Below are 12,163 nucleotides of genomic sequence, written 5' to 3'. Positions count from 1 at the left end.
AGAAAAAAAGTCATAAAATTCAGAGAATACCTGTAATTTGCTTAAAAAGAAGCAATGTTTCCCATAAGAAATAATAAAAATTTTAATAATCAATTTCAGACACCCAAAAAATGGCAATTGAAATAGATACATGAACATTTAACATCAATTACTAGACTAGTGGCCGATGTGTTTCTCAACATCTTTATCAAAGCGCTGGCACTCACAACTTTATTTTACAATAAAATTAAGTTAAGTTAAAGTGCCAATGATTGTCACACACACTAGGTGTGGTGAAATTGTCCTCTGCATTAGACCCATCCCCACAGGGGAGCAGTGAGCAGCACGCCCGGGAATCATTTGGTGATTTACCCCCAATTCCAACCCTTGATGCTGAGTGCCAAGCAGGGAGGTAATTGGTCCCATTTTTATAGTCTTTGGTATGACTCGGCCGGGGTTTGAACTCACGACCTACCGATCTCAGGGTGGAAGTACAATGACTCAGCCACTAACAATGGAATTGTTTTTTGGGGCACTCAATTCACCCGAATGACTATTTTGGGCGAAAAATTTGCGGACATTTTTCAGCAAAACTTGAAAAGCGGGGTAAAATAAAACCGATGTTTGACTGTACACACTTTTAGATCAGTGGTGACTGGCAATGAAAGAAAGATGTGAAGGATGGTCACGTCAAAATGATAGTGAATCTTGTAAATAATTAGCGTGCCTTTAACTATGTTTGTAGTTAAGAACATTGAAAGATGTTCAAAAAGGAGTAGGGAGAAGCAGAGCTTATTTCTTTACTGTACATTAGTGTAATTTTGCCTCAGTGTACTTATCTACAGCATTGACAATATTAACCACATGATGTCTCCCTTGTATTTTACAGCTGCACATCCCTACCTTTCCAGGAATCAGATGTCCACTAACTGTTCGACCACAGGAAGCTCCTCATCCCGAGGCTCCACGGGCTCCCGAGGAGTCAACGCCGCCAGGAAGTATAGCGAGGTAGGATGCCAGACATGATTACGATGCTTTTAGGAAGTGAAGCATCCAAGTAGTTATGAAGAAAAGACTATTTCATACACGCCATGAATCATACATCGTCTAGCATCTTTTAATACAAGTGCATCAAATGGTTGGCTACTCCATTCCTTACAGTAACACGCTCTCAGGCTTAAGCAGTACATCTTATCTAATTTGACCATCTAGTCAGGGGAGGGTGCACAGTAAGAAACAATAATGTATGTCTGTGCGCTCCCGGGAGAATGCTTCACGACGGGAGTGATGCTTTGAAATGGACCTCCTGCAGGCTCGCTCACACAAGCCCACGTCTTTAATGGTACTGCAAGCTGTGCCCACTGAATGGAAAGCTCTGCTGCATTCTCAGTTTGGGACCTAGCATGTCCAGCTTCGTGTACTTTTGTGCGTACTCATTTGTGATCAGATGTTTGCATACTCTCATTGTTTAGAAAAGGATAATTCAGGCCATTTTCTTGAATGTTCTTCCCAAAGTCCCGATCTAAAGCTTCTTGTGACAACATCACACAAAAAAATTGTGTTACGAATGTTTTTCTTGACATCTTTAAAGTACCAGTAGGGTGGATAAAAATGTGACTTTATATGCTTAATTGTGTTTTCATTGTATCAATTAAACTATTGTAAATTGTATTTACAATCCTCAAAGTTTGTGAAAAAACTGTCTTAACATCACAAAATGCCTCAAATTCAGTCATCTATTTTGAATATTCCGCTCCGAATATCTTAGACTAATTCCAGAGATTGACGTCACTGTAGTAACACTTCTGCACTCTGACCATAGTAGCAGATCAGTCATACGGGAAATTAGAAATTAGAAAGAGATGTGGTGTCTATCATTCACAATCTCCATATAAGACATGAACACATATGTTTTACCTTTTTTTCTAAGTCGTAAATAAATAAATACATATAAAGTCAGCTAACAGTGGAGTCTATGGGGGCTCTCTATTTTGCCCACAAAACTCTCTAAATAATCATTCCAAAACCCACAAACAATACTCTTTATACATATTGTGACCTAAATGGGCTCTGTACCGAGGATGTCGTTGTGGCTTGTGCAGCCCTTTAAGACACTTTTGATTTAGGGCTATATAAATAAATATTGATTGATGATTGATTGAAATATTATCCAAATATTAGCAATGTTATTACAAGCACACACACAGACCAAGTATTTTTAGCATTAATAACCAAGAGCTAACTATAGTTTATGCAGCACTGGACTCAAGGAGAGATTTTGATGTAATTATAAAATGAAACTGAAGATGGCAGTAATTAGACATATATTAATGCAAACTGCAACGAAGAAGAAGCTTATGCAGCGCGCAGCATTGAGCCGGCGATGTCTTGTTTCTGCCGTTTCCGCTACTGCTGCATCGCATCTCGGCTCGTCAAAATAATTCAAGTTTATAAATCATACCTCTCATTTGGATAATAGGAGGATTTCGCCATGAATGTAGAAGTTGTTCACCTGTGACATCCAGTTTATACCCTGAGATACAGACAAACACACTACAACCGAAGACAGTGTCAGTGTTTTTTAACCCTTCGTCGTGTGGATTACAATTAATTATTCATCTAAACAGGATGATATGGACATCCTATCAGTCGTCATCGAAGCAAGAGCAGACATTGTACTGTATGCGATCGTTTTATTATGTTTACAGTTTGTGTTTCTTGTTTAGCACACAGCAATACTGCTACATGATGCTTAGTGTTTCATTAAAGCTGGATCTGTTTAGCAGAGCTTCTAAAACTTGTAGCTCAGCCTCCTTGTATTCAGGATCAACAATATACTGTAAATTTATGGATCATAATTTTTCCCAAAGTAGTCGTTGTTGGCTCCCACAAAGTCTGCATGATTTGCATTGTTGTTGGTGGGGAAGGGATCTGCTGTCCCTACTTCTACATCACGTGTCTGGCTAGCTCATTATCTCTCAAAATGACTCGGGAATCTCCGTGAGATTAATGCTATTTTGATCATATCTACTTACTTGCAAACTTTGGAAGTCTTTAGGTGTCATTAATCAGATATATTTGATAAAAGTTTCTATATAGAGACAACTTGTTTTTCCACTCTACTGCTACTTTAACTGGATGAGGAATTCTAGTTCCAATCATCCAGAGAGCAAAAAACATTGACTGTTATCTTGGATTTCTTCCATTTATGATTCATGAATATTAACAAGCTTCTTGTTGATGGTAATCCATTACCGTCTTGTGTGGGTCTACAATTTTGTCTGTCAGGTTGTTTGGACATTTCTTTGGTCTTGGCCCATGGTGGTGGAGAGGTTTGAATGGCAGAGGTTTTTATCCACATTATGAGTTGAGATTATAAATACTTTCTTAAAGGCACAGGACTCATTTGTGTGTTTCATGGACACATAAACCGGTCGGTGGGGGTCAGGAAGCTTCACCTATTTCCCTCAATCAAATACAAATTAACGTATCACCTTTTTTGTCTATTTTTTTACATTCTGACTCTGTTTTGAAATAATCAAACTGTAAAAGTTAAAGACTACCGGTATTCATATCTTCTATTCTGCAGGGGGTCAAATACTTAGCTCCCCTGCTATATTTGGATTTGTTAGAATCATAGTGACCCTCTGTACTAGTGCTGGAGGTATGGATCTAAATATCGATAGTGTCGATACTAATGTGGGTATAGGTATTGGATCGATACTAGCATAATGGGACAAAGCTTTTGTTGCTGTTTTTCTCCAAAACGTCCAGCAGTTTAGTTGTTTTGTTTACATTTTAATGTTTGTATTCTTGTGACTTTTCTTGTTAATCTCTAATAGAGATTTTTTTGTGTGTGTAGTAGAACGTGATAAGGGAATTATCTTTAATTTGTTTACTATCACATTGTTCTGTCTATCTGTGTTGGCCCTGCGATGAGGTGGCGACTTGTCCAGGGTGCACCCCGCCTTCCGCCCGATTGTAGCTGAGATAGGCTCCAGCGCCCCCCGCGACCCCAAAGGGAATAAGCGGTAGAAAATGGATGGATGGATGGATGTTTTAGATTGTTGTATTAAGTTAATACTTGGGATACAAAGAAATTCTCCTTAATGGAGGTGATTGTTATTAGTTTGGGGGAGCGGCTGAGAGGATCAACGTTTGTGATTGACATTAAAAAAATTGTCCAATACTGATCGGCACATTCCTAATTATGACTTTTCGCGTCAGTATTGGCAGTACCAACGCTGTATTTATTTGGTATTAACTCCATACCAAAATTCCCAGTATCGCCCACCTCTACAGTGTGGATGAGGAAAAAATGCCAGATAAATTTGAATTTCTGCGTCTATTTTGTGTTTTTTCAAATCATTAAAAATGGACGTTGGATAATTATTCCACTGGGGAAATCATCAAAAAGCCACAAGTAAATGTAACAACTCTATTACTTTTCTAACTACAAATGAACATGAAACCAGCGGATTTTGCAGCAAAAAAAAATTGGGCATTATGCAAATTTGTTGTTTGTTGAGCGGCGTAGCTGTTTTGTTGTATGTACTATGACAATAAAATGTGTATGAAGGAACAACAAGATGACCTGTCAGAGGACAGAACCCCACCTGACCCCAACACACATGAATGAATGAAATATGAATGAAGTTTATTTCGGTCATATAATCAACCATCAACCATCAACCATTAACATGGGAGTGTAGCAAAGCAACTTGCCTTACCACACACACGCACACACACACACACACACACACACACAGACACACGCACGTAGAGACAGAGCTCCTTCTATGCCTGCTGTGTCTCAAGTCACTGCCCCTGTGGATCAAGACACTTCACCCCTTAAACTGACCCTTCCTGCCTCTTGCTGGGAACATGAAAGCCTTCATTGCAGTAAAGTTTCCACAGGAAGTCCGGATTAGGTTTCCCTCGTCTTCCTGTTGGGTAACAGACTTCTTTATTTGGATCTTTGACCCAGAGGCGGGGAGGTGTTACTGTCCTTAAGTCCGAGCGTTTGTCTGGAAGTCAAAGGATGTTTGCAGCATTGTGATGTAAAGCGTGGTTTTCACCAAACTTCCTGTTTTGATTGATCATTAATCAATTGAAGATCAACTATAAAGTAGACGTGTCAGATAACTGATGTTATTGATTGGCTCACCATTTATTGATGATTAATTGGAATCATCAGACTGACTCTGGAGTCAGTCTGATTATTTAAGAGGGGGTGGGGGTAATGATGAATAGTGATTGTGTGGCACACTCACTGGCTGTATTGACACTGCACTGATACTTGTTCATAATAGCTGTGCAGAAAGGAATTTCAAACATGCAACTCTGGTCAGTAAGCCAAAAAGTTTACATTTAAAAAGAGGAACATTTCCATAATTTGGTGCTCTAAGATCAAAATGATCCCACACTTTGGAATTTGTCCTTTCTTTAAATTCTATTTAGATGGATGTTTCTAGATGAATAACGATGTCAAACGCGGCACCACACTCCTCCGACAGCAGTAAGTAGTCGTGAGCCCCCAAAAAGCACACTTTTGATTGATTGAGTGAGACTTTTATTAGTAGGTTGCACAGTGAAGTACATATTCTGTACAATTGACCACTAAATGGTAACACCCGAATAAGTTTTTCAACTTGTTTAAGTCGGGGTCCACTTAAATTGATTCATGATACAGATATATACTATCATATATACTATCATCATAATACAGTCATCACACAAGATAATCATCAGGGTGTATACATTGAATTATTTACATTATTTACAATCCGGGGTGTGGAAGGGGTGTGGGGGGGTTAGGTTTGGTTGTTATCATCAGTCATCAACAATTGAGAACAGAGAAATGGATATTGGAACAGTGTAGGTCTGACTTGGTAGGATATGTACAGCAAGTAGTGGGCAGAGAGAGCGAGAGAGAGATCAGAAGGCATAAGAAAAATATCTGCATTTGATTGTTTACATTTGATTATTATTAACAATCCGGGGAGGGTGTTAGTTTAGGGTTGAAGTTGCCTGGAGGTGTACTTTTATTGCGGTTTTGAAGGAGGATAGAGATGCCCTTTCTTTTATACCTGTTGGGAGCGCACACACTGATAAACTTTATTGTTCATATGTTTTTTTTCCAAAAAAAACCTAATTGTGCCCCACTAAGTGCTTCAGTATGGTTTGACCCATCAGTAGGTGTAAAAAGTGTGTTTCTCATAATGAAATTCCTGGTAAAACTGTTCAATTCTGTTTTTTGTGGTCTTTTTTTGCAGGAAATGAGATAAGTTTTGTCTGAGAGGCTGGAAGTTAACCTTTGATGCCGCCACCTTTCAACTGGGGACACGGTGACCTACATGACACTCATGTCATGATGCTGTGAAAAAACAAGACTCTTCTTCATGCTTTTGGTATTATTATGATTATTTATGTGCTGCCCTGGTCGCTTGGTTTGTAAATACCTGTGTCTGTACTCAGCTTTTGTGGGCTCTGGATACAGGAAAGAGATTACCAGTAAAAAAAATATACAAAATAGTCTGTTGTTCAAAAAGCCCAACTCCTCTGAATGTGCCAAGAATACATTTTGTGGAAAGACATGAACTACTGCTGCACTCTTGTTGTGAAGCCAAAACAACAGCAAATAAGCACAAGGAAAGGCCAAAAGGTGCAGGAAGAAAACAGCGGGACTCCTGCAGTCCAACCGAATGTTTCTTGGTTTTTGTTGGTTTTTGTGCAACAGAAGGATCCTGTGTGCCAGCAGACAGACTTTCTGCAAGTTTGATTGTAATCCCGCGCCTTCTTCTGCCCTCGTGTTCGTCTGAGGGGCGGTTTGCTGCAGTTGTGGGATTTATAAATACAGAATATAAGAATTCCAAAAAGAACAAAAAAAGTGTCTGTTGACTGACTTTTGTACTCTTGTTGTTTTGTTAATGTACAATAAAATACATTTGCTGATGTTTGCCTTTAGGTGCTCTCACAGCTTTCGGTCTTACAGACAATGAACTTCTTACCTCTGTGGGAAGGAGTCGGGTTAAGTACCGGAGGCCCCAAAAGCAGGATGTTCTCAGATGGGGGGGACAGGCCTCAATAAGACCTACGGACACCATCAGCCCTGCATGTTGTGCCAAAGGAATCATGACACTGTGATTTCTCCCCGCAGTCATGTGCGCTCAGGTGAAGCTCTGCCTCATCATGAAAATGTATTTTCTGCACAATTACAACAGGTTTTTTTTAACATTGTTTTAAGTAAAAAATCGCTGAATGTGCACATTTCCTCACCAAGTAGCCTACAGGGCAGAAACCTGAGAGGAGGCTGCTGGAGGCGAGCCTACCCTCTGATTGTGTTGTCCTTCATAAACCGGCTTGGGTCAGCAAGTGGCAAATATGTTCACAGAAACATTTACAAACCCTGTTTCCATATGAGTTGGGAAATTGTGTTAGATGTAAATATAAACGGAATACAATGATTTGCAAATTATTTTCAACCCATATTCAGTTGAATATGCTACAAAGACAACATATTTGATGTTCAAACTGATAAACTTTTTTTTTTTTTTGCAAATAATCATTAACTTTAGAATTTGATGCCAGCAACACGTGACAAAGAAGTTGGGAAAGGTGGCAATAAATACTGATAAAGTTGAGGAATGCTCATCAAACACTTATTTGGAACATCCCACAGGTGAACAGGCTAATTGGGAACAGGTGGGTGCCATGATTGGGTATAAAAGTAGATTCCATGAAATGCTCAGTCATTCACAATCAACGATGGGGCGAGGGTCACCACTTTGTCAACAAGTGCGTGAGCAAATTGTTGAACAGTTTAAGAAAAACCTTTCTCAACCAGCTATTGCAAGGAATTTAGGGATTTCACCATCTACGGTCCGTAATATCATCAAAGGGTTCAGAGAATCTGGAGAAATCACTGCACGTAAGCAGCTAAGCCCGTGACCTTCGATCCCTCAGGCTGTACTGCATCAACAAGCGACATCAGTGTGTAAAGGATATCACCACATGGGCTCAGGAACACTTCAGAAACCCACTGTCAGTAACTACAGTTGGTCGCTACATCTGTAAGTGCAAGATAAAACTCTCCTATGCAAGGCGAAAACCGTTTATCAACAACACCCAGAAACGGCGTCGGCTCATCTAAGATGGATTGATACAAAGTGGTAAAGTGTTCTGTGGTCTTTCGAGTTCACATTTCAAACTATTTTTGGAAACTGTGGACGTCGTGTCCTCCGGACCAAAGAGGAAAAGAACCATTCGGATTGTTATAGGCGCAGAGTTGAAAAGCCAGCATCTGTGATGGTATGGGGGTGTATTAGTGCCCAAGGCATGGGTGACTTACACATCTGTGAAGGCGCCATTAATGCTGAAAGGTACATACAGGTTCTGGAGCAACATATGTTGCCATCCAAGCAACGTTACCATGGACGCCCCTGCTTATTTCAGCAAGACAATGCCAAGCCATGTGTTACATCAACATAAAAGAGTGTGGGTACTAGACTGGCCTTCCTGTTGTCCAGACCTGTCTCTCATTGAAAATGTGTGGCGCATTATGAAGCCTAAAATACCACATTGGAGACCCCCGGACTGTTGAACAACTTAAGCTGTACATCAAGCAAGAATGGGAAAAAATTCCACCTGAGAAGCTTAAAAAATGTGTCTCCTCAGTTCCCAAACGTTTACTGAGTGTTGTTAAAAGGAAAGGTGATGTAACACAGTGGTGAACATGCCCTTTCCCAACTACTTTGGCACGTGTTGCAGCCATGAAATTCTAAGTTAATTATTATTTGCAAAAAAAATAAAGTTTATGAGTTTGAACATCAAATATCTTGTCTTTGTAGTGCATTCAATTGAATATGGGTTGAAAAGGATTTGCAAATCATTGTATTTCGTTTATATTTACATCTAACACAATTTCCCAACTCATATGGAAATGGGGTTTGTATTACACAACATGACTTTCTACAGCCTGTGTAATGTCTTCCACGTAAGTCTGACATTATTACTGCTAATCCAACAAAAAGCGTGAAGAGAAATGTCATAGGGCAATGGTTCTCAAAGTACCACCTCAGAAGGAACTGAGCTCTCCAAGTACCATCAAAATGACCAACATTAAAATACAGTAGCATGGTAGGCCTACGTATTCATTAAAACAAGGCAGAGGTTTTATTTAACAAGTACAGTACATCTAATATTTTGGCCACTGTAACATTACGCACAGTTTGAACAGTAACACTGTGTTGGAATATAGGAAATTGAAACGCTGTACTTTAATGAAGTGATTATTTGGCGTACCACTAGATCAGGGGTGTCAAACTCATTTTAGCTCAGGGGCACAGGAAAATCTGTGCACACGCGGGCCGGACTATTAATATCATGGCATTAAAACTAAAAAAATAAATACAACTTCAGATTGTTTTCTTTGTCTTACTTTGGCCAAAAATAGAACAAACACATTCTGTAAATATTACAATAAAAATATAGGAAAAACAAGTTTAGTTTAGATCCATGAAGGAGAGAAGAAAGTGAATGACTGTTTATAACCGAATACATTTACATATGCATAAAAAAATTGTTTTTAATTATTTTTGTTTTATGAATTAAGTTACGTTTATGACAATCTTTTTCCAAAACACAATATAGAATGTGAGATATGACAGGATAATGCATACATTTATCATTTGTTTTCAAAACGCTTACAAAAAAGTGGGACACCAAAAATTTACTGGGGGACCCCATTTTTATGACTTGATGTGGGACCCCATTTTGAAAATTCCTAGCGCCAACACTGATGGAGTATTGGTGCGTGCAAAACAGCAGCAGGCGGCCCTGTGGCCTGGGGGCCGGTACTAATACTAATCAAATATCACCCCTGCACTAGATGGAGCCCGTGTTCCACAGTTTGTTGTGAATGGGTGAGGCGCACAGTACTCTGCCTCTCCAGGAAGTATGTGACCTATACGAGCAGAAATTATTCTCAAGTAAGAGTACTATTATTTTGGAGTAATATGACTCGAGTAAAAAGTAATCGAAATAATGATTTGAGTAAGAAAGTATTCAGTGAAAAAACTACTTAAGTCTTGTGTACCTATGGTGAGTAACTTCTGTTTTATTTAGTAGCTATTTTGATGTGGTACTTGCACTTTAACTGCAGTTGGTTTGTTTGTATATGTGTGAGAGACACTACTAGTGCATGTACTACAAAAACACACATTTTACAGTCACTTATGACGTTTAAACAGGGCTAAAGAAATCATCTACAACTTAGCACATGTTTTCTCTTGTTGTAGGTGGACTTCTTGTAGGCTGAAATGTGAACATTTCTACTGACACAAATGACAGCACATGATATAAATGTTATTGTTCCGAGTTTGTTAGTAAACAATGAAGAGTTATAATGTCATGTCACTTTTTACAGTGTGTAGTGCAGTCATGTGAATGACAGGCTCTGTTTGATTGGTGAAACAGGGTCATGTGACAAAGCCCACTGGAAGAAGTCGAGCCAAATAAATATGTCTTTGCAAGCAGTAATTAATAGATTATAAATGAATATAATGGTGGTATGAATTCAAGTAGTAATAGGAATGAAACTCAATGTAACAAAGTAAAAGTAGCTTTTCTTCACAAAAGTACTCAGGTGAAGTAAAAAGCATGAAAACTACTCTGAAAGGTACAATTTACTATAAAGTTACATTGGTAAATGCAACAGAGTAAATGTAACACATTTCTACCCACCTCTAGTGAGCTGGAAGGTGTTTTGTTTTTTGCTGCTGTTCTTCTACACAGAGAAAAAGCGGCTGAGGGACTTTAAAAACTTAAAGAAAAGGACAACAAAGTAACTTTTCCTGGAGAGAGATACATGCATTAAGTTCAGATATAAATCAAAGGTACTTCTTGATCTCACATGATGATTTGGATTTTGTTATTAGTTTCCAATATTGTCTGTATTATTTCCTGTCAAGCACTCTGATCCTTTTTTCCACTTCCGGTTTGTTCTCTAGTCTGAGCACTGGCTTCCTCACCTGTCCCTGGTTGCCAATCAGGATGCTTCTCATGCCAGCCCTGTCGTGGTGAAACCTGCCTGCGAAATTATTTTTGTGTTTTCCCTTATAAAATGTTTTTACCTGCACTTTGCTTACTCTCTCTGCATTCTGGGGTCCAAACCAACAACACCCAACTCAGAGCGTATTAGTAAGAAGTATTTAGAAACAACATTTTAACCCAAAGCATTGTTCTCTTCTTTTTCTTGTTATCCTTTTTAGTTGTTGCGTTTTTCTTTGTTTCTTGCATTGAACATAGAGCACAGTCCATCAAGCCCAATTCCCTACATACTCTATGTACTCTAAGTACATAAGGTTCTGACAAACAATAGGGCTTTTTATGGGCTTCATCAATCCATTAATAATATATTTGGAATGAAAAGCTTCTTTAAAAATGTCCACTGCCTGCAGCAGCAGGGATAACTTAGTAGGGTCAGCAGTGATGAGAAGTCAATGGCCTTCAGGGACAACCTTTCAACATGTCCATGACTTTGTAGATTGGCACATCAATTTGACAGAAAAGGGAAGGAAGGCCTGCAGCACTGAACGTATTTTATCGTGTGTGTGTGTGTATATATATATATATACCAGTGACGTGTGGTGAGGTTGATGGCTGGTGAGGCACTGACTTCATCACAGTCAGATTTACAAACATATGAACCCTAAAGAGTATCTTATTCACCATTTGATTGGCAGCAGCTAGCGGGTTATGTTTAAAAGCTCATACCAGAATTCTTCCCTGCTTGGCACTCAGCATCAAGGCTTGGAATTGGGGGTTAAATCATCAAAAATGATTTCCGGGCGCGGCGCCGCTGCTGCCCACTGCTCCCCTCACCTACCAGGGGGTGATCAAGGGGATGGGTCAAATGCAGAGGAAAAAATTCCACCACACCTAGTGTGTGTGACAATCATTGGTACTTTAACTTAACTTTAACTTTACACATACAAACTGTAGCACACAAAAAAGCACATTTAATTAAAAAAAAACCCGTTATTTGTCTTACCTTTACTTATAAATGAAGTCCATGCGCCGCTCCTTTTGAACAAAAGCATCGATAACTTGTTTATAGAAGTCTTCCTTATCTTTCTTCAGTTTTAAAAGTGTCTCTGTCTCGATGGAGATCTTCCTTTAAGTA

The 12,163-nt window shown here is 39.1% G+C and overlaps 1 protein-coding gene across 5 annotated transcripts in view; it reads left to right on the top strand.

The window, feature by feature from the left end:
- Nucleotides 1-6,895, top strand: part of robo3 (roundabout, axon guidance receptor, homolog 3 (Drosophila)) — a 204,523-nt gene extending 197,628 nt beyond the window's left edge. For 3 of the 5 annotated variants that reach the window (XM_061963271.2, XM_061963268.2, XM_061963267.2), the window contains exons 26-27: nt 869-987; nt 6,255-6,895. In XM_061963271.2, the coding sequence (XP_061819255.1) occupies nt 869-987; nt 6,255-6,266 (131 nt within the window). In that variant the 3' untranslated portion in view covers nt 6,267-6,895. The remainder of the gene's footprint in view (nt 1-868; nt 988-6,254) is intronic. The other 2 variants (XM_061963270.2, XM_061963272.2) reach the window with 2 other exon arrangements.
- The last annotated feature ends 5,268 nt before the right edge of the window (nt 6,896-12,163 follow it).

Source organism: Nerophis lumbriciformis, linkage group LG09 (genome assembly GCF_033978685.3).
Source record: "Nerophis lumbriciformis linkage group LG09, RoL_Nlum_v2.1, whole genome shotgun sequence".
NCBI classification, from domain to species: domain Eukaryota; kingdom Metazoa; phylum Chordata; class Actinopteri; order Syngnathiformes; family Syngnathidae; genus Nerophis; species Nerophis lumbriciformis.
Note: the sequence above shows the minus strand (reverse complement) of the source record. Positions and strands in the feature narration are given on the sequence as shown.